Source organism: Acinonyx jubatus, chromosome A1 (assembly GCF_027475565.1).
Source record: "Acinonyx jubatus isolate Ajub_Pintada_27869175 chromosome A1, VMU_Ajub_asm_v1.0, whole genome shotgun sequence".
Classification (NCBI taxonomy): domain Eukaryota; kingdom Metazoa; phylum Chordata; class Mammalia; order Carnivora; family Felidae; genus Acinonyx; species Acinonyx jubatus.
The window spans coordinates 186,541,271-186,565,070 of NC_069380.1; the positions used below are offsets into that span (position 1 = coordinate 186,541,271).

The window sequence follows — 23,800 nt, forward strand, 5'->3', positions numbered from 1 at the left end:
GGTCATAGTGTAAGTGGTATTAGTATGGAGCAAAATCAGGACTGAAGTTTGGGAAACTGTTTTAGAGGGCTTAAGCGTTGGGGAAGTAATAATTCTTTCAAGTCATCAGGAAACAGAGTAGGACCCTGGGAAACATAATTTTTTTAAGAATCAAAAAAAAAATTTTTTTAAAGAAAACTTTTTAGTTCAATTTACCATTAGAATAGATTCAATGTCCTTGTAGGATTTTGAAAATCAAAATGTTTCCCAAGCTGTTAACTCTGTTTTTATTTTTAAACAAGTGGTGTCTACATGTCAGAGGGCAGAAATTAGTGTGGAAAGGAGGATTTGAGTCAAGGGAGAGAATCAGCCAGGGTCCACCCAGGCAGCACATTATGATAATATATACGGAACCAGCTGGACACTGAGCAAAGCTGACATTGTGTTGTCAGGGGCAGAATCGCCCATCAATTTCCGAGATAGAATTTGAGTTCAAATGACAGAAAGAGCAGCAACTGTGTTGAAACTGATGCATGGGGGAGGGGCTGGGTAGGCAGGAACCAGCCAGGCCTAAAGACAGGAAGTGCTGGTACCTCCGGAAGGGGGTGGCTCTGTTTTCTCATCTGGCTGCTACCCTTCCTTCTAACCTTAACATCTGTCAGCAAGATCCACCTGGGCCTTTGCATGATTAGAGCCCACTGTAGGGGGAGCTTACTGGTGCTAATTTTAGCCCCCATGAGCATAGAGTGCCTGCTGCAGGACCGGGGGGCCAGATCAGCTTAGGAAAATTAGGAAAACAGATTCCAAGGAGCTGCTGCTTACCCATTTAGGAAGTTCTATGTTGATGTAGTGGCGATTGTTAATAATGACTGAAAGAGTTTTCAACTTTTAAACTATTCTGTTTTGTTCCTTAATATCTTAACGACTCTGATGATTCTTCTTTTGTTCATTTTCTCCTTCATTCAGGCATTCAGTCATTCATCTATTTAACATATGTTTACTGACTGACTGCCTATTGTATTAGACATTAGGGATGCAGAGGTGAACAAGACAGGGGCAGCCTTTTGAGGTATATAGTTGTATGTGAGTGTGTGTGTGTGTGTGTGTGTGTGTGTGTGTCTATGTTAAGCCAATAATTACAAAAAATAATTAATTTAGAATTACTTAAATTGCAATGATAGTACGCACTATAAAAGAGAAATACAAACTGCTAAGAGAGGTTTAAACAAGGGGATTCAGCCAAGTGTGACGAAGAGAAGGACACTTAAAATTTAAAACACCAATGAGTAGCATTTTGTCAAGCAAAGAAGAGAGAGCATTTTTGGCAGAGGGGAAGCATGTCCAAAATACCATGTGGAGGCACAATATTAGAAGCTTGGGAGAGGGCTAATAGGGAAGGTGAGTTAGCTCAGAGATCCATTTTTGAAAAAATAAATTTGAAAATTTCTTATAGGTTGGTTTCTCTTTGACTTGGAGATATGGGTCCAATGCATTTTCCTAACGAGTTAACAGGCTACTAGAACTCTTTGCCCAAGTAAATGCTAGATTTTAGACCACTTTTTTGAGTGATGATGATTTTGCTGTTATGATACCAGCCTTTGAAAATTTATTACCTGTCAGGTTCAGTGCTCAGCCCTTTGTATCATCTCTTTTTTAATACTCTTAATCACCATAGGAGGGCACTGCTATTATTCTTCCCATTTAGCAAACAAGGGAAACTGAGGCCATCCTTCAAACATTTGGTTGTGGCCAAACAGAAAAAGAGTTAGGTTTTTGCATCTGTAGCATTTGGACCTCCAAGTAGCTGACATAAGGCGGTCATCACCACTGCTCTTTCCCACTGTTTAGTCAATACTAATCTCCTCACATTGGACTTCAGAGGTGGAGAGAAATTCTCCTGCTATTTGATCATGTAATATAATTCCTGCTTCAATTGAAGCAAATTCACATCGTTACTCAAAGGCAAATTGAAAAGCCAGATCTGTGCTAAATCCCCAGGGTATGTTAGTTGGCATGTGCAGTGATATATGGGAAGGTGCTTTTCTGGGTTAAGATAAAAAATCCTGGTATCACGTCACGCTATCAGGCACCCCATCTTAATCTCCTTGTGCCAGCCCTGCAACTTGAAATACTCAGTGGACAGAAATGAAACTTTATAGAAATTAGGTGAACATCATCCTTATCAGATGAATATGATGCCATCAGCATGATTTTAGCATCTTCAGAAAAAAGAGATTTACCTGGAGAGGAGCAAGAAAGAGTCTGAGACGTGGATTGTAGGACTTTTCTGCCAGTCTGCCTTGGGCAAGTTGGCTGGGAGATGACCTAGTAATTAAAGTCCTGCTTAAACGTATGCTGGTCAGTCATAGTAGAGGCACCGACATGGGAAACCAGACGGTAACCAGAGAAGGAAAAGAAAAGTGAAACACAAAAGTAACACTCTGGAGCCCACAGGGTGCAGAAATAGATCTGAATTGGATGAATACTTATCTGACCACTAAGCATGAAAGCGAAACCCAAGTACTAATATATTTTTATCCCAATCTGTGAAATTAATCAATATTTTATATGTGAACATATGCTGCTATGTTGCCGGCTTATGTAATTGACAGTTGCAATCAGTAGGACACCAGTTGTTCAAACCCACATTTTTCACCCGTAGTTCTGGGGAGATATGCAGCAGGAGAATGCAGGGAATAGAGGCACAGACAATGTCAGATTTGGGACTTCTTCTCAAGTTTCTCTCATTGTCTTCGGGGCAAAGTAAGAAAAATTTCAAGAGACAGGCATATGTAACCAATAAAAAATAGCAATAGACTTTGGCTGTTATTTGGAAGAATGGTTAAAATTAATGTGGTTGGCACATTGAGAAGTTTAATTCTTTATTATTCTTTGTCTTCTTTTTGAGCACAGGTGGGAAGCCAACAGATACTGAACCCCTACTTTGTGCAGAGCCCGAGGCAGATGTTTTTAGGTATATTATGTCTAGGACTGTGGATGAGGGGACTGTGTCCCAGCAGTTCCCAGGTATTTTATCATTTCTTTTTTTTTTTTATGTTTATTCATTTTTTAAGAGACAGAGAGAGACAGAGTGTGAATGGGGTAGGGGCAGAGAGAGAGGGAGACACAGAATCTGAAGCAGGCTCCAGGCTCTGAGCTGTCAGCACAGAGCCTGACACGGGGCTTGGACTCCCAAACCGTGAGATCATGACCTGAGCCAAAGTCAGATGCTCAAATGACTGAGCCACCCAGGCGCCCCAGTATTTTATCATTTCTTAGTGGAGAAGGAAAATAGAGTTTTGGTCATTCTTTGCTAAAATCTTCTGGCTTAATCATCAAACCAGCTGTGCCTTCTAGTAACTAGTATGTGCAACAAAAAATAAAGTCAGACATCAGATTCTTCTACCTTTCAACTTTGGCAGAATCCTAGAAACTCTTCTTGATTTGGTTAGCTAAAGCCTGTGGAATTCAATCAATGTTGCTCAAAAGAAAGAAAAAAAAAGTTGGGGAAAATGTTATTAAGGTACTGTTTTAGGATAACGTATTTAACCAGTAAACTTTTATTATTTTCTTTGTATGTGAAAAATTCTATAATGAACACCATTGAGATGGATAATGTCCAGATTGAAAATGAAACTTAAGGGGACTTGCTCTACATTTAAAAATGTAAGTTCTTAAAGTGCTGCTACAGTTATATCTTATGTCCAAACTCTGACTGTGTGTTTAGCAGCCCAACTTGTAACAATAGAAAAGCTTCTAAGCCTAGAAACTGGAATATTTCCAGTGTTCCTGTGTTTAAATTGGCACCTGTGGTATTATATTAGGATGCCATTTTTTGAACTTGGAAATAGAAGAAGGTAGAGAGAGATTTTACTATAATTCATATGTGGGGCTGAGTCTTAGGGGGAAAATAACTTTGCTTGGAAATAGAGTAGTAATATTCTGTAAAGTTAATAAATATCTACACTCTATCTTGGGAATAGGAATTGCACAACTAAGATTTTATGGGACTTTGGCTGTAGTATTTACATGGTTGAAGTGAATGCTTTAGCCAAACTGAGCAGAAATTTCAAATACCAAAATTGAAAGGTAGTTGGGGTGTTTTAAATATTTGACTTTATCTACCAATGTGGACTCTCAAAGTTTCAAGTTCAAGTGAGTCTCTTAAATTCAGTTACCTCATTTGTAAAGTATAATTTAGAATAACATCTGCTTGCCTGCTACTCAGGGTTGATATTAAGAATAATTGAGATGGGCAAACCCTTTGAAGGCTTAACAATGCTAGTTAATTGTCAGGCATTGGTTAAGTGCAGAATACTATGTATCCAGTTTGTGAGTGAATGAGGTCCCTGCTTGCAAGGGATGTATTGACTGTTAGGTTGATTTGCATACATATATGCGGTCCCAGGTTTACATATACAAACATATATACCAGGATAAAAGTTCAAGGAAAAGTGTAGTTAGTGATGAATGAATGGAAAAGACATAAGAAGTTTACTAAACAGTTAGTATTTTGTAGCCTGGGATAGGAAGAAACAGCTTCATGCAGAAGACCAGCCTTTATGAAACAGTACTGTTTGGGTAAAACCTTCCTGAAAAAGAAATAGTGGAATGATGCAAAGCATGTTTGGAAACCGTGAATTCGGAGGGCCTGTCATGATCATCTTCATTTTCTTTTTCTTTACATTCCTTCTTCTGCAACTCCTCATCTTTTTCATTCTGTCTCACATTTATTTATTGCTTACTCTGTGCAGAGCTCTGTACACGTGGATTAGCTTATTTAAACCTCACAACAACCTCATGAGGTGAGTTCTCTTATAACTGTCATCCCCAACTAAAGTGATAGAAACTGAGGCTTGAGAAAAGTAATTTACCCAAGCTGGTAAGTGTTGAAGCTGTAATGTGAGCTGAGGCCTCCTGAATCCAAAGCCATTGGTCCCAACCGCTGCCAAGTCCTGCTTCCAGTTTGGGAGAGATGGAGAATGAGGTTGGAAGGGGAGAACTGGCCAGACTCAGGAGGGTGGACTTGATCCCATAGGCTAAGGAGAAACAACAGAAAGCTTTTGAGCACAGCAGTAACATTTCGAAAGCTGGCATCTGAGGAAGGTTAATCTGGGTTTTGGTATGTAGACGAGATTTAGCACATAATTAATAACCTGATAGTAGAAGTGAATTACAAACAGGCAAGTATGTTTGCTTTTTGCAGTCCAGATTGAACAGCCCAGACCCCAAAGAGTAATTTTTGAGGAAGTTGAGTCAGTCAACATGGAGTTCAAATGGAAGTGGAGTTCCCACTCTACTTTACTCTTCTGTCTGGATACATTTGATGATACACATTCCGGTGCTTGTGACGTCATTGATCATCACCACGGAAACATCTGTGCTATAACAAACACTGGAGTGCAGCGTCACTGAATGTGTCAGGGAGGAGAGGAAACTGGCTCAAAATGATAAGGCTCTCAATAATAAAAATTCAGTCAAATATGTTAGCAGTAGCAGCCTTGGTCGTGTAGAGAAATATAAGCATTACTATTCTGAAAAGCACAGAGCAGGAATTGTGCATTACTAAAGGTTGGGCAAGGTTGATTTTGAGATGCTGCTCACATTCAAAACACCGTTTCTTTAAAAAGTCACTATCTATGCTGTCTTGCATGATGACAATAGAAATCCTTCAGGAGCAGGGAGCTCGTCTCTCAAACTGCTTATAGAAAATCTTCTACATAGCAGAGGAAGGCTAGCTGGGGACTTTTATGTTGTTATGGGAGAGGCCTTTAGCAATCAGAAGCAGAATTGGCATTGGTGGTGGTTTGTGTTTATTGTTTGATGAGTCAGTGGCAGTATTAGTTGTGTAGTTGCAGAAATTAATAACTGAAAGGTGATTCTTGGTCCTCCAAAAATACAGAATTTATATGCTGGTGGATCAGATCATGGACTGAATCTAGCTCTAAGCCATTTTTAGGTTTGGTTTGCATGGTGCTTTAAGAAACTATGTATTTGTTGTTTTACAATTGAAAATAAAGATAGTTTACCTAAAAATCCAGATTTGCAAATTCTTTTTATATTCAGAAGAGCTGGTAATGTTGGACCTACATTTTCAAATGGCAGCACTTAGGTCAAACTGAGAAGTTGTGTCCCTTTTGGGTGGGGTATACATTCTACAGTTTAGCCACAAACTCCACCTTTCCTATTGTGTTGTCCCTAGCCCATTTGATTTACTTACCTTTCTGCCTGGTCCTGTGAGCATTTGATTTTGTGGTCATTGTTGAAGGGGTAGAGATTAATTATTTCTAGCACAGTTCCTGGTATATGGATGGCACCTCATATGTATGTAACTCTGATTGTTCTTTATCAGTTACAGGGTCAGTTATTTAAATTTGATCCTTAGATCAACGCTGTCCAATAGAACTTTCTGTGATGATGGAAATGTTCTATCTCTGTGCTGTCTGATGTGATAGTCACTAGTCACATGTAGCTATTGACCACTTGAAATGTGGTTAGTATGACCAAGAAAATAATTTTCTATTTTTATTGAATTTTAGCTAATTAAAAATTAAATTTCAATAGTAGCATATGGCTAGTGACTACCATATTGGGCAAAGCAGATTTCAGTAATGACATTGAACATCCTGTCCTTGCTTACAACAAAATGTGGAGAATAAATACTAGGGCTGTGTGTGTGAGTGTTCATTTTACAAGAGATTACTTATAGTGAGCTTCATCACTTAGGATCACCTACCTCCTGAAAGGAACCCCCCCCCCCCTTTATCAGTTGACTACAATTCTTGTCAAAAACATATGCCAAAGACGTATGTTTTATAAGATGTTATATGTACATTTGGACCAATATACGTAAGTCATCTTAAGCTCGAATGCAAGGTTTCACTGCTCTCTTCCTCTGGCTGTCCAGTTAAGGGTACTGTGCAAATATAATAACTAGACCTGTGTGTGGAAAAGCCTGAAATTTTTGATGAGCTGCTGGCCCCTGCAATACATGATGGCATAGAGCCAAGATCCAGTGTTACCAAGGGGATTATGGAAAGCTGGTGGATCCCTGCCCTCCTAGACTGCTAGAAGGATCTTACATTCTTAGGACTCAGGCTCCAAAGGTTGCAGTCTCTTGCGTTTCCATCACAAATCTACATTGAGCACATCTAATGATCACATTGCCTAAACCAGCCACAAAATAGGATGCTAAAAGATCCTTCTTTTATGCAACTTATTCATTCATTTGCATGCTGTTTGCTTCGCTGAGCCCAGCAGCCACAGCCCTCCCTTTTCCTTTGTCACAGGGTTGGAAACCCCAGAACCATCTATCAGAGCTCTGGCTTATTGGTTACTCACTGACCTCTGTCCTGAGACTTGCCCAGTCAACTTTTCCAGCTGAAAAATAAGTAACTTCACTTCTTCTGGGGATGTATGCACAGGAGGACAAAATAGTCTGTTTCATTCAAGATGAAGCTCTGAATTACAAACCCCATCCCCTAAAAAAGCCGTCTTAAAACATAGAAAACCTAGTGAAAATGATAGAAATGGCTGTTGTAGCTAATTTTATCAAATGATGACTAATACCAATCCTCTTGTAATGGAAAAAAAAAAATCCCATACATGAATATATTCTGCTTGGATCATTCATCCAGTCGGAAGGATATCTCATCTCTTCTCGTAGTCAGGTTCTGCAGAGAGGATACCAAGTCTTCCTTTTCTGTCTTTATGGGCAAACATTAGTGTAAACCCCTATTTTGACAGTGCATTGAATGAGTCCTAGAATTCAATAGGAGGAAAAAGACAAAACCCTTTAACAACGATGACAAAAGATTCTACATGTTTTAAATTCCTTCTTGGGAAAATTCTTTGTAAAAATGTTTTCTAGGAAAAGACCAAGCTGATATCAACTGAGACTAACTAATGAAATGTTAAATTATCTGCACACAGATACGTTTTTAATGTTGAGTTTAGTCCGGGTCCCTGTAGACACAAGGAGGCTAAAAATTCATATTCAGATAAAGAAAGGCAAACCTTGGCGAACAGATGGAGCAGAGTTCAGCATAAAGGTTTAATCCTATCAGGCCGATTCCTGTATGGCCATCTGGATAATCCGGCACACGCATTCAAGGCCTGTTAAAAATACGACTCCAGCCAAGATTAACATCACAGATTTTCCACTAGACTTGCTCATATTTGACTTTATGATTTTCCAGGCCCAGGAAGATTGCCTACGAATAAGGACTCGAGTATTCCTTGAAGAAGCACTTACATGTTTTTTTTTTCTTTTTTTTTTTAACCTGAAAATTGTTTTCTCTTTTCACAATATTGGCTGTCCAGTTTTGGAAAGTTATTTTCATTTTCCTTTCTTCCCTGGCTTTCATATCTAGAACTTTTCTTACAACAGGATAATAAGGAGAATTGGGCTAAAAATAATTTTGTGCATAAAAGTTCTCCTTGTCAGGAAGAAAAGAGTTATTTACTTATTGTATAATCAGAGGCAAGTGAATTTACTATTGTTGAAACAAATATCACAATTGGATCCATGAATAATTCATTTTGAGGATTCTCCCACCTTCTACGATAATTTTTTTTCAATGGTGTGGCTGATGATCCTAGAACAAGAGAGAAAAAGAAAAGAAACAAAAAACAGTGGCAATATTTGCCATTAGTTATTGTGGGATTAATATTTTGTATATTTTAATTTTGGATTTGGGAGATCAAACATGAGGGGGATAACAGCAAATTCTCACCTCCTTGAGTTTATAAAATTCTGAGCTTCCGAAGTGTTAAGAAACAATTTTTGCATATTATGAAACAATGCTATGTTGCTGTCATTGAATCAAAAAGCCTTCAACAAGTCTTTCAAGTGCAATTTAGAAGTTACAGGTACATCAAAATGTCAAGATTTTTCACTGCTAAATTGTTAAATAACCCTGTGTGCTGAACCTACACAGTTATGGATCTCAGGTAGACAAACTCAGGAATCTAAAAGTACTTGCCCTAAAATGTTCAGATTACAATTGTTGCTCTAGGATTTCTGCTCTTCCCTTGCTCAGATCTGTGTCCACTGATTGTTGAAGAATTTTGCTGATTCAGAATAGAATAAGAAAGATGAAAATTAAACAGAGAGCAGATACAATTTGGACTTACTCTGCCTTTAGCAAATGGCATAGTTTGGAACTTAGCTAAACTGAGATACACCTAGATATTCCCACTAGGTTAACTCTGTGTTAACGTAGATGGACTTTGGATTTACATTTCCATCTACTGACTGTGAGGTTTTTCTTTTCTCCTTTTCTGTGAGAGCCATTAATGTTGTCAAAGTGAAGGACTTTGCCAAATAAAGCCATTTTGGAATAAAGGATGGAAAACATTTGAAATTCTTGATCTCCTCATTTAATATTTAATAGATTTAATTGCATTGGTATTGAGAAATCTCCGTATCATGGGTTTCATTTCTCTTCAAAGTGACACACACACACACAGAGAATCTCTTTTGCATATATAATATATTATTCTTTGCCAAGTAATATTTAGATATGCTAGTGGATGGGGCAATAAATGAAGACCAATAACAAAACAAAATGAAAATCCTAATAAACAATAAAATGTTTAGCTGCATAAAGCAATTACTAAAAAAGAAATAAGGGAAGGCAGAAATAAATCTAGTCATTTAAGAGCTTTATTTATTTGTTTGTATTAAGAGTTATGTTTGTTTGTTAGCTGATTAGTAGGAGTATGTGGTGAGGTTATCATTCTGAAAGTGAAGTTTGCACATGCTGGTGCAAGGGTTCAGGTCAGGCATTATAACTGCTATTGATTGGTTTCCAAGGCATCCAGTTGGAAAGTGGGTAAACCCAGAGTAGATTTGCATCCTGTACATAATGAAAATATAGAGGGTCAGTCTTCCTGCTAGGAGCAAGCCATCTGTTTGTCCTCCTTCCTGGCCAGTAGCTGCCAGTTGTCAGGATCCAAGAATGCAGGTATTGGTACTGCTGATCTGGGAGTAGTCAGGAAAGTAATCATTTCACTTAAAAAACCTAGCAAGAATCATTGTTTTGATTTAACAAGAAGGGTGTATATCTATGCATTGAGCCCAAGTAGAATTCCTTTGTGTCCCTGTCATTTCTGGAAGAGGCCTGCTGTCAAGCACAACTTCACCAAAATCAAGTAGATACAGAGAGAAAGGCCCTCATGAGATTATATGAGGTCACAAGTGTCCCATAGAAATAGGCTGAGCTAGGGGCACCTGGGTGGCTCAGTCAGTTAAGCACCTGACTCTTGATTTCAGCTTGGGTCATGATCCCACAATCGTGATAAAAAAAAGAGAGAGAGAGAGAGAGAGAGAGAGAGAGAGAGGGAGAAAAGAAGTGGGCTGAGCTCATGGGTTTCACAAGTCTTAAAAATTTGGGACAATAACAGGAAAGTCATGTCCTTATTTCTGAAAAGATCTCCATTAATGTTCATTCCAGGCAAATGAGAGCCTTAAAAAAAATTCCACCTTAGAAGTACTGATGCGAGATCCACCTCCTCATTCAAGTTAGCTGGCTAGGTTAAGCAAGTCATTGTACTGAAGGTTCCTAGGAAAGTTTTACAGTCAAGTACACAACCTGGAATGATGAGACTGTTGGATATTCTAGTGAGCAAATAAACTCTGGCTTGTGGGGAACTGGAGATAACAATAATTATTATAGCAGCAATAGCATGTTCTGTGCCTGGCACACAGTAAAACAACAAGACGCAAGCAGACACATCCTGCATTTTGCCACAAGTCTGTGAGCAGAAATTACTGCCTGGAGAGGGTAAGAGCTTTAGAGAGGCTAAGTGACTGCTTCAAGGTCATTCTGAGTGAGAGAGGTGCAATTTGAACAGCTGGAGCTGTTGCCCATTTGCAAATACTGTAATACTCTGAATGTTAAATCAACTTAACATAATTGCATCTTTCTGTCTTTATTCAGGAGCCAGCCAGTAAGGGCTGGTGCCAGCATCTTCACCTCCATTGTAAGCATCAGTTATCTGCTCCGTAGAAATGCTCATTAATAGAGAGTTCTGGCTGACAGAATGCTGAAAAAGGAGAGTTTACATCTCTTCATATATCATACACGATGGAAATGGGAAATCAGCTTGTATCTATTTTAGTGGAATTTTATCTTGAGACTTAGAATGGGACGAGAACATTTATATATTTACACATTTTACCAACTGATGAAGTGTTGTTTTCCCAGCATGTTTAAATACAGGAAGGGACAAAAGAGCCAAACAGTACATCTTTAATGAGACTTCCATTATAGGACATCGACTGTCACAAAAGCCTCATTTTGGAGATAAGAGATGATAAATCTTGCACCCAGGTCATCTGTACGGATACCCCAAACAAGTGAGGTATTGATCACAGTACAAAGATTTCAGAGGCAAAAGTATGAGCAGCCCCAGGCCCCTGCTGATAGCTGCACACACCACTAATTCACCTCAATGGGCAGGCACCTCTGAGCTCAATTAACCCTTATTCCCAGGGCCACCCATAAACCCTGAGGTAAACATGGCTCTCCTGGCCCTTGCTTTCTATCAATGAAATAGATCATTTCTATCGGAGGCTAAGGTGCAATTCTAACTTATAAACTCACCTTGCTAAAAAAGGGAACTGATTCTTCCAATGTGACTGAGCAGACACTTGCATCTTGTAACATTGATTCTGGAAATCAGAGAATTTTAAACTGCTGAGGGCATCCGTGATTTCTTCTGTCTTCTGTGGCTATTGGAAGGAAATATAAACGCTCTGGAGGTAGAGCAGGTGATAGCAAATGTCCCCTGGTGCAGTTGTCTGCACACAGAACATTAGTTGTTAAATATGTACTGGAGGCTGAATGATTTCTTTCCTTCCTTCTTTCTTTTTTTTTTTCCCCTCATTCTTCCCTCTCTTTTTCTTCTCACCACGACCATTGTTCAGAAGCAAATTGGAAATCTGGTAATTAGGCCCTGACTCACGGTGTAGTATTAGAGTCCCGAGCCAAAGTTCAACACCCTGAAATGAAATTTAAACCAATTAATCTGTTAGATTTTTATCGCTTGTCCGTGTTTTCTCAGCAATTCCCCCAGCACGTGGCCTTTGATCAACTCTCATACAAACGCTAAAATGTGTGCCTGCTGCTAGCAAGATGGGAATGACATTAACATGGTACTCATAAAACAATCAGAGCAGAGAAGCCCTCAAACAGGCAGGGCATGGTAATATTTAATAAAAGCACACACATAATCTTCAGAATTAGCATTTTGTGCCTTGCAGTACCTTTGGGAGAAGAGCTTTTATTTGTGGAGTGATCATTATTATAACAAAGAAGAGCTACCTAATAATTTCCACTTTAACTCTGCAATGTGCCACGAGCATTTCAGAGCCATTATGCTAAACTGTGGTGGGGTAATCATGTTATTGTCATAGTTTGAAGGAAAGAAAATCTCCTCTACTTTGGTGGCTGTTGGGGGTGGGGGAAGAGGTAAAAAAAAAAAAAGGGCAAAGAAAAAAATCAACTTCAACTTTTATTTTTAATGGGATTTAGAACCAGGAATTGGCTTATCATCCTTGTGGTTACCACAGTGAAAATTCACTGGTGAAGAAGAAAGAATCTTTTATTAATTAAATTATTTACTAATTAAATGAAGATTTGGCTGGTAAAAGTGGTTTTGTATTCAATCAAATCCACCCCCCTCCCCTATTTTATAATATTTTCACGGAGATAGAATTGTACTGATTATTACATTCCTGGGCTGAATTGAGTTCGTTTATAAATCTTTTCACCTTCAAATTCTACTGAATATATCCACTATGACTATTAAAAATGATCTCTCCTTGTCGTCCCCTCCATGTCTCTTTGGATATCTTGAATGAAAGAAAAACAGGTCCTTGGCTGCTCAGAAGTTGTTTGGGCTTCCTCAGAGCAAAGCTTACCCAAAAAGAAGAGAGAAGGAGAGGCTCGGGATCTGTTAGTCAGCACAGCTGGGCTTTTTTTCTTTTTTCTTTTTTTAAATTTGTATCAATGTGCTCCAAATAGTACCTTTATCTCTTACAGAATTAAGTGCTCTGTTATTCTGTTATTTAATTTTTATTATGATAACATATTACCTTAATGTGTGCTCATTGAAAACATTCAAACCATTTGGCTTTCTATAGAGTAAAATTTACCAGTCTCCCTACCCCCTCAGCCCCACCCCAGCGCCATTGCTCTTTCATATGGATCCACTGGGGACAGTGGATGTACGTCCTTCCAGACCTTTGTTCACGTGTAACTACATACACACAAGCACAGGTGCACAGATAGGCTCCTATATATATCATTTTTTAAGTTAACAAAATCACATTATTCATTAGACTATAAATTGTGTTTTTACTTACCTAACCTACTTTGATATCTTTCCATGTCAGTTTATAGAAATCTTTTCCATCCATTCTGATGGCACTCCTAATATTCTGTAGTAGGGATATATCATAATTTATTTAACCACTCTATTATTGGGGGCACCTAGACTCTTGAATTTTTTGCTGCAGTGAACTTTTGGATACCTGTAGTTTAGGTACATTTGCAGGTATTTCCTGAGCTGCTTTTAGTCTGGCAGGTTTGTGAATAGGATAAAAATGTAAAATGGTGGCCTAGGCGTTAAATTTACCCCCATAAACATTTTGTTTACAGCCTACACGTTTAAGAAAATTGAATTAGTTGCCAGCATTTAAAGATTGGGAAATTCACATAAAAATCTAGTTCCCAGCTTCTTTCAAAAGATCAGAAGACCAGACCACACTTGACCTGCATTTGTGTGGGGAGTACCAGTGGCTAGACCTTCCCCAGTTCTTAGTGTCAGGGGCCATTCATCTCATGCTTATTCTGAGACTCTGAGCTGCTGTATTCGTTTATGTTTCTTGCCTTGGCCTATATGAATCTGTGAGTTCTTAGTAACTGCCCTCGAGACTGATCTGTTTATCTAGTCACAGTGCATTCTACCTTGTCTTATTGACATCTTAAAGTTCTTCATTTGGGGGAATAGCCGGTGCACTGTTGGATAGTTAGCATCCTTGATTTCCAGGCACTAAATGCCACTAACATTACTTTCCCACCTCTGTCTCTCAGTGGGACAGCCCAGAGTCCTTTACATATTTTCTAAACTTCCCACTGGGGAAATACCACAGAGCTTCCTTTCAAGACCACTATGATACACAGATGTATAGGAGCACCTTTAGAACCCTCTGAAGCCTAACTTCAGAAAAAAAGTCTGCATGACTTACTTGTTCTAGGAATGGCATCTAGTCTCTAAGCTAAGATAGTGGATGGTTGAGTACAGAGGTAGGATGGATCGAAGAGTATGTCACTCTCTTCTTGGAGTACTTCCTTCAAGGGTTCTTTTCTCTAAAAAGCTAGGAAGATGGTGTCACATATTGTCTCCTCACCATGTTGTCTCTGGAGGCTTGATGATCTTTCTTTCTTTTAGCTAGTTGACAGTTAGCTTTGTTTCTGGTTGGTTGCTCACAGAATTTGAAAACATTATCACTTTCTTAGGAACTGTTTGAAAGCACGTAACACACATAGACATATATACTTACATGCCCTTTTTATCCTACAAATAACCAATGGAAAGAAGCGGGAGGGGGTCAACTCTAAAACCAGCTTCGCCATGCTATCAGAACAACTTTGCTATAGGAGAGTCTCTCAGAGATCCAACACAGTCTTCTGCCTCCTTTTGTGCAATGCTAAGTAAGCCTGGAGGAGTCTAAAGTGTGCAAGCACACTTCTTTACGTAGAGAAGTGTGCTTTGCATGATTACAAAAATAAAATTTAAAAAAATAAAAGAAAGCTAATACAGATAATGAACATCAAGACTATTTTGTGGTTTATGAAGGTAGTCACAGGGGTAGCATTTAATGATACCATTAGATTTCGCACTTTGCCATTAGGCAAGACTCTTTCAAGACCAGTTCAGTTAAACCAAGATCCTATTCTTCTCAGAAGTATCTGGAGATATGGCACCCTTTCTGCTCTACTTTAACAACTAAGTATGCTGAGTCAGAAATTAAGAATTGAGATTTTGAGACATTAACCAGCATGTTTCCAAACTGCTTTTATTTTAGGAATTCTACATAATTGTTACATGTACTTTTTTTCTGTTATAAATGTCTTGAAATCATACATAATATTCTACCTTGGGTTTGGGAATACTCAGTCATGCATTTAAACATCTTTATTTCTAAAGAAAAAATTTTGCTTAAGAAAAAGTCCTGTGCCTATGGAGCATTGATCACAACCTTTATGTGTATTAAAAATTGGACAAGAATTTTCAAGTTATGAATCATTTACATTTTCTTGATTAATTATTTTGTTTTGGGGAGAAAGTGAAGGAGAGAAAAGGCATCTGAACTACCTACCTAGTTTTAGTTATAAATGCATTACTGTGAGTTCAGCCAACATGAAATGTTTAGTTTGGATATTTCCTAATTTCTCTGTATTATTTTATAAGATGAATTTGAATCAAAATCAAACCCATTCTACTTGTTTGTGTGGTGGCACGTGAACGATGGTCCCGCCGGGATGGGCTTAGTATTTTCTTTTCTTCTTGCAAAAGTTAAAGCATGACATTTTGCCAAATTTGACAAAGGCCAATAGTTTTTTTTCCAGCTTCTTCCCGTTAAAATTAACTGGTGCTCTCGTTGGCTTCAATATTTGGAAAGTCAGTCTTGGATACTTAATAAACTTTTTTATTAAAGAGAAGGGTCTCGTTTCCTCTCCTTGCGCAATATCTCCCTTGCTTTAGAATTTTGCTTTGTTTCTGCTCATAAAAGTAATCATGAGAACAACAGCATGGCACTGTGGAGTTAAAAATCATTGGTGCCCTCTGAGAGATTTCAAAAACATAATCCTACAATTACATTTATGCCTAGCAATTGCATTGAAAGTATGCTGTACTCATCAGACAAACCACCTCCAGTCTGTTTAGAATCATGGTATTTGCAAATTATTTCCCATCTCCAAGGGCCATTTATAAGGGAAAGAGAAGAGATATGAAATTTTTTTTAAAAAGTCCTTTCTAGAGTTTTATGCCTGGGAATGACAACAAAGCAAAGGTCATGAGACATTTTGTGGTTCAGCCCTAACTCAGCTATTTGGTTACATAATTCACCCTGAGTGACCTTCATACTTTACATCTATAAAATGGGGTCTGTGTCATTTGTTGAAAAAAAGCTTAATGATTTTTGTGAGAAATGTTGCTGTGTTCATGTTATAGGTAGAAGGCATGGAGCAAGAATGTTTTCCTGCTCCAGCCTCCTCTCTTTCTCACTTCCCTTTGGGCAGCAATGCTATCTAAAAATCTATCGATTTAACTTTGGGAAGTATGTTTAATCAGGAAGCAATTCTATAATGTTTCCGATGTGTTCCAAGAAGTCACCTAATTTTTTTTAATCTTTAACATCTCATGAATTAAAATTTGCTTCTGTGTTTTATTTCATAAGATTTCATGTTTGAACATTATTTGGGTAAAATATTTGTATGTCAATAGAAACAATGAAAAAAATGCTTTTAAAAATTGAAAATTGCACCCTTAGGTTTTAGGTCCTAAAGCAGCTAGAAAATTCTGAGATCTTGAGGGACTTCCTGTTAGTGAAAAGATAAAAGATATATTTTTTTCTTTTTCTCGAGTCTCCCATCATTAAAGTTTGGTTCTAACAGCAGACTCCTTCTCTTTTTCATGTGTGTTGAAAAGCAGCTACTCCCTGTATCAAAGCCATCAGCCCGAGTGAAGGATGGACGACGGGAGGCGCGACTGTGATCATCATAGGGGACAATTTCTTTGATGGGTTACAGGTCATATTCGGTACCATGCTGGTCTGGAGTGAGGTAGGTGTTGTCTGAACATTAATATCTAATAGGTTGGTCTAGTTGAGGATACTGTCTACACTTGAATTTCTAATAGAGTGTGTAGAATTTTGTAGTGCCACCCTGGGTGGGCCAGCTCTGGTCTACAGAACTCTGGGAAACCAGGAGACATGGGTTGGGTGTACCTGGAGGCACCACTGTCTACTGGAATGACTTCTGTCCTCTGGCCCTTAAGCACCAGGAGAGCTTCTGTTTTGTCATTTGTCCTCTTGGACTAGCTGTGGCGTGAAGGTCCTATTGTGTACTGGGAATGGGAAAGGAGATGCAAAGTCACAAAATATATAGGAAAAGCCCCATTCAAACTTTGACAAGGTAGTAATCATGAATATTTGTAGACAGGGCCTGCTATAGGCCCATCTTCAAGGAACACCATTCCTATGACAGTAATAATCCAAGTGTAGGTGGTTCTTGACTTATTCAGTGACTCTTCATTCAAGAGTGAGTGATTTACCAGGGGAACCTCAAAGAACCAAAGACTTTATCCAGGCCCAGGAATTTACAGCTCACAGGCCTCCCAGTATGTGACTGCAGCCACATGAAAATGACTTTGTTCTGTGTGCGTAGTGCTTTCTAAGCACTGTGATCATTATTTTAACCTGTCAGTTGACTTTTCTGGCAATAATCAATGTTAAACTCAAGACTATAAAATGTAAACCTCACCATTATAGAGATGGCATGGAAAACTTGCCTCTGCTTTCTATATTCTGGGCCTAGATTTCTTGAATGGCATGCCCAGAGCTCTTTCTCTTTCACTTCCCCAAAGTTTAGAATAAAATCCATGCTAGGGCTATAAGGTACCACTGAGCTCATTCATCCTGCTTGCTTTACAGACAGTCGTGTGAACCACTGAACTTTTCTGGGACTTATTGTACACTAGGCTGTGTGCTCATTGCTTGACGTAGATCATCTCAATATTCCCTCTGTGCCATGGGGTAGATACTCTTAGCGTGTATCTTTTCTCAATAAAGGTATTAAGGCTTAGAGATAACGCTTACAAAACCCCAAAGCAGCTGCCCAGAGCCCATGAAGCATGGCTCATACGTATGTAGCCACACAAAGAAGTCAGCAGCAGAACTGGAGCTAGAACTCTGACTTTTTATTTCCATTTCTAGCTGTCCTACCATGATGCCACTGTTCAGCCTATCTAGAGACTTTGTGTTTTCTCTCTAGGTGGGCCATAGAGGTGAGCGGAGTTAAGACTGTGATAGTTGAATATGTTTATCTTTCCAACCGGAGCCTGTCCTTTTTAAGTCTTCTATGTGCACTTCTCCCTGGCAGTAACCCGCTCAGGCCAGCCCCTTGCCAGCCTGTACTGCCACTGCTTTTGTATTTCCCATGCTGCCGAGTAGCGGTATGCACTTGGCCAGAGAATCAAAGCTCTCGTAAAACTGAATCAGAGATGGGCTTTTCAGTCCACCATACTAATTGTTGTCCAAGTTGGAACATGCCCGGCATGAAAGGTGGACTGAGCTTTAGCTGACGACTGCACCCCATTCTTTGTTAGAGCCATTGGGTTATAAAATTAGAAGCATCACATACAGGGCATGTTTTGCCGCCGGTCTGGTGCCTTCATCCCTGCTGGAGACAGCAGTCCTCACAAAGACAGCTTCTGGCGAGTTGTGGGTTATATCTTCATCCCTTTCTATCCCTCATTCTGTTGCTTATCATTGAAGTTGGGAGAGGGGAAGAATAAATATAATATGGACTTCTTGCTCTATATTACGGTAGTCAAAGTGAGGCCTGAGAACTGGCAGTAAGTCTTATTGAACCTCTGAGAATAAGGTGGGTTAGTCTGAAGCTTCCTTTAAAAGTTTATGTCGTCTTAGCCCAACATTGCATTGGTTATGGAACAAGGACTTTGATATATCAGGAAATCATTATTTGTACTCCCACCTTGTTCCCAGCCAAGGCCCTTGTGTTTTCTTTCTGTTCCTCCATATTCTTGCCCTCTTTTGGGAACAGATAAGGAAGGTTAAATTCTAATTTAGATTTATCTGAATTACTTTAAAGGATCTGTTTCCATATAACAAAATCAATGCAAGTCATGAAACTTTGTCCTTCTTCCTCAGTCCCTCCACTGCCACTGGCTTGCATGTACCAGAAGCCTCTCACAATGAATCTTATGAGTCCAGCTAGGAGGTGAGGGTGGGGCGTGCATGCTCCTTCTTTGCCCACCTCCTCCTCCCAAACTGCTCTCATGTGTGAGCATGCCATAAATCAACTATTACTCTTTCCCAGTGGAAACCTACCAGATGGTTTCCAAAATGTAGATATTCTCTCAAAATAAGTAAATCCTCTGCAGCATTAGCAATTGGGTGTCTGAATGGAGGACTTTAATTTGGGTTGCTATTGTAATAGTCTTGACATTCAGGAAAATGAGCCTTGCAGAGGTGAACTTTTTGTAAATATTCTAAACTATATTTACATTTTCATACAGGCTATTTGAAAGATGTGATGTTCTCTCTCTTTTAGCGGAGGGAGAGAATTTGGTACTGCCTCAAATCCAAAAATCCATTGTATAATAAAGAGAAGTAGCTCACATTTACTAAGGGTTTTATCATGTGTAGGCACTTTATGGGTATTATTTTATTTGATCCTCGTGATATCCCTGTGTTAGATATATATGAGTGAAACGAGTGTCAGAGAGGTTTAAGAAACTTGCCCATTGTCACACAGACCGACAGTGCTAGAGGTGGCATTTGTAATATTGTGTATGTTTTTACAGAGGAAATAAAAGCCAAAGGTACCGATAGAGAAAGTGGAGTCTTACCAAAAGGAAGAAGGACAGAAATAGGAGAGAGAACAAAACACCCATAGTAATCCAAGCATGGTAGTAGAAGTAGTAGTAATAGCAATAGTAGCAATAGTAATAGTGACTGTGGTGGTTGCTTTTAATCCCATAACGTTACATAAATGCCTTTCATTTTGGTAGAGGCAAAAAATATCAGACAGTGCTGGGGCCATTTCTCCAGGCTTCCACTGGATACAATCAGAACTCAATGCTGTGAATATTTAAGAGAGGATATCTCTGAAAGATCTGTGGAAAAACGTGTAGAGTATGACTAATATTAGCTAACATTCACTGAGCACTTAGTTGCTGCCAGGTACTATGTGCTGAGTATTTGGCATGGCTCTCGTTCAAGCCTCGTAACATCTGTATACCATGCTGTTCTCATTTTACTGATGAGGAAATTGAGGCTTGGGAAGTTAAGTAGCTGTTCAGTTATCAAATGGTAGAGATGGGATTTGAACCAGTCTGACTCCAGGATTCACTTTCTTTTTCTTTTTTTTTTTCTTTTAAGCATAATCATCTCTAAATCTAGAGATATGCCTTTTAATCTTTTTATTTTGAGAGAGAGTGGGGTGGGAGAGAAGCAGAGGAAGAGAGAGAGAGATAATCTTAAGCAGCCTCCACGCTCAGCATGGAGCCCAAAGGGGTGCTTGATCCTGTGACCCTGGGATCATTACTGGAGCCGAAATCAAGAGTTGGACACTCAACCAACTGAGCAACCCAGGTACCCCCAGGGCTCACCTTCTTAGCTGTCCATGATTTAGCCTACACCAAAATTGTTACCCTAGTGTTTTACCACATCAGACAAGGGTGTAATGCTCATCATTGCCATTAATGCGTTGTACTGCAGTATGTGTGGGGAGTATCTTAACAGTAATTATCACCTTCCAGGTTAAGGTGGACTTGGGATACAGAGAGGTTAGAGCAGTCCCTTCATTTTTTAGTTGTATAGGCTTGAAGGTGGAGCCATTGGCTTCTAGGAAGGATTTTTCCCTGTGAAGAATACATGCCTTGTGTTAGGGGCAGAAGACAACCTCTTCCCTTGTCTGTGTAAGAGACCTTAGGTAAGACAGTTAACCTGTTTGGGCCTCATCTCTAGATAGGACTCCTATCTACCCTGGTTTTCATTCCCTGGCCACATGATCTCTTGAGGTTATGCCACCTCTAAGATCTGATACTTCCAATTTTAAGCAGACTTTATCTCTTCTCCATTTCCTCACTCTATAGCCCAAAGCACTCAGGGAGCAGACTGGTGGGCCAGGACAAGCAGATAACATTTTAGATTAGCAGCTGATGCTATTATTTGGAGTCTTTTTTTAGCTAAAGAATTTTAAAAAGAATGAGAAAATAGGGCTGGCTTAATTTCCCCTCATCTGTGCTCTTTCCCTACCAACCCAATCTTTTGCAAATGAGTAGTTCAGTTTAGCTTGCTGATTGCCCCCTGAAGGTTGGGAAAAAGAAAGGTGGCACTCCTTTGCTCCTAACTCAGGGCTGCCTTCTGTGAGTTCCCAAGTTTGGGGTGAACTACATGGCTTTCTTGTGAATTTGGTTTACCATATTTGTTATTCTTCCTTATTCTTTCTACAGAGCAAAATATTATATTGATACTCTTATGCTTCTTATTCTGCCTCTACCCAAAAGACTTAACCAAAAAATTGGTCTTTGTAGTGTTTTATATATAAATCCAGGAAAATCAACAGGGTTGATGTGTGCTCATGATTAATATGTGTTGAGTTTTTTCTTTTTTTTTTTTTTTTTAACGTTTATTTTTTTTTGAGACAGAGAGAGACAGAGCATGAACAGGGGAGGGGCAGAGAGAGAGGGAGACACAGAATCCGAAACAGGCTCCAGGCTCGGAGCTGTCAGCACAGAGCCCGACGCGGGGCTCGAACTCACGGACCGTGAGATCATGACCTGAGCCGAAGTCGGACACTTAACCGACTGAGCCACCCAGACACCCTTTGAGTTTTTTCTTGATCAGAGATATACTTGGTTGTTTTTGCTTTTCCATTAACATATGATTTGGAGGGGGGGAGGGGCTCCTGCTACTGGGTTATAGAACTAATAGTCACTTTAATATCTCTTGAACTCCTCTAATTTCTTTTTTTTATGTTTATTATTTTTGAGAGAGAGAGAGAGAGAGAGAACATATACTTGCAAGCAGAGGAGGGCAGAGGGAGAGGGAGACAGAGGATCCAAAGTGGGCTCTGTACTGATAGCAGAGAGCCTGATGCGGGGCTTGAACTCAGGAACCATGAGATCATGACCTGAGCCAAAGTCAGACGCTTAGCCAACTTAGCCACCCAGGCACCCTATGAACTCCTCTAATTTCTAAGCAATGAGTACTGTTTGGCTTTCCTGTTGGTGTCTACCACTGGAATAGGTACTATGGGTGATCAAAATTAGGCTTTGTGGGATCTGATGTTTTATTTGGAATGGCAACTTGCTCCCATGAAACAAATATTTTTATAAACCAATATTAAATTTGTAGTTCAAAATTCAAGGCAAGGTTCTAGAAGGTACAGAGAGTGGTGTAGACAGAAGTAGACTGTTCAAATAACCAGTCAGGCTCCTACTATATACAGATGGATCTCTGTGCTAGGCATTTTAGGTTCTGACAATCTGTTGATTTAATCACTCAAATCTCTGGGAGAGTTTATACAGTGTAAGGTATTTAAGATACCTGTAAAGAAAGTACACAGGAGACTGGTGAGGAGCAGAAGATGGAGGGAACTTCATGTAAACAGTGATCGAAGCAAAGGTGTAGATTGCATGAGTGGCAGCAGACAAGGAGCCAGTCAGGAGGCTTGAGTATTAATTGCAGTCCTTCTATTGCTCAGTCAGACAATCTAGATTTTAGTCAGGGTTGGTCATTTGGCTTTAGTTTCCCCATCTGAAGATGAGAGACTTAGACTAAATCCTCTTTGAAATCAGCTACAATATTGTAATTCCTTTTATCTAGAGTTTACTCTCTTGAAAGTCCCCTCAAAGAAGCACAGTGATAATGGGTAGCAAGTAGCTTCTTTTCTTCGCTATTGTGCTTTACTTTTACAACACACTGGCAATATACAAATATCATGTTTATTTGCAAAAGGATTCATTGAACTTCATCAAAACCATTTAATTAGCCACAAAATTGGATCTCCCTATTGATATATCTTTAGTCAATATTTTTACTGTCTACACTTCAGGTTCTGGTATCTGATATAAACCTGAGCCTATACTACAACATCGGTCTAGTTCACTTTCCAGATAGTTCTATGGAATACATCAATTATCTGGGATATCAACAGGTTCCCCATGGGAGATGAGGGAGGGAGTAGGTTTGGGAAATGCTGAGTCAAATAAATTCAACTGCTCCTTGTTCTAGGACTTTGCAAAGATTTTGAGATACTGACATGCACTGAGAACACCTAAGATAAAGTATATGACATGTCCCAAACTTTTGTGACCACAGAACCTTTTTTCAGGGATCACCTTATAGGAGGATATATTAGTCATGGATGGGTTTCATGTTAATCAAGTAAAATCATGAAATCCAGTCAAAGTGATTGGTCTGGGGTAGATGTGAGAAAATCATCTGAAATATTTGCAGAGTATTATTCAGATTAGACCAGGAATGTGTAGAGCCATTATTCTTCAATGCAGCAGGCTTTGAACAGAATTTCTCTCATATTTTGCATCTGGTTTTAGTCACTGCACACTTGGCATTAAATGCCATGTGATTTTGCAGGACAGTTATATTTTAAGATTGCCGATTTTGCAGGACAGTTATATTTAAAGATTGCCAGGACCACTTAGCTCAGATGGAGAAGCCAGAGTTTCATCACTGTGTGAACCAATGAGCCTCACACAGGGGCTATGCGTTGTCTTTTTCATCCAGACAAATGTTTTCTTCAACTACATTCCTAGAGATAGGGAGAAGTCAAAAGAGACTTCTGTAGGGGCAGGGGAGGGAACCCAATGGGTGGATATAGTTGAGTAAATAAATGGCAGTTTGGGGCTGAGAAATGATTTCCTACTTTAATCCAAAAGTTGGAAAACAAGGTTTTAAATGCAGTTCCTGATGTCTTTCTTTCTTCCTATCTCTACTTTCAATTATCGTTTGTACACATAGCTCAGAGGAAGGATT

General features: G+C 39.2%; 1 protein-coding gene across 8 annotated transcripts in view; it reads left to right on the plus strand.

Annotated features, from left to right (window-relative positions):
- Nucleotides 1-23,800, plus strand: part of EBF1 (EBF transcription factor 1) — a 388,437-nt gene that overhangs the window by 271,153 nt on the left and 93,484 nt on the right. For 4 of the 8 annotated variants that reach the window (XM_053199629.1, XM_027033265.2, XM_027033277.2 and 1 more), the window contains exon 9: nt 16,705-16,838. In XM_053199629.1, the coding sequence (XP_053055604.1) occupies nt 16,705-16,838 (134 nt within the window). The remainder of the gene's footprint in view (nt 1-16,704; nt 16,839-23,800) is intronic. The other 4 variants (XM_027033273.2, XM_027033269.2, XM_027033299.2 and 1 more) reach the window with 1 other exon arrangement.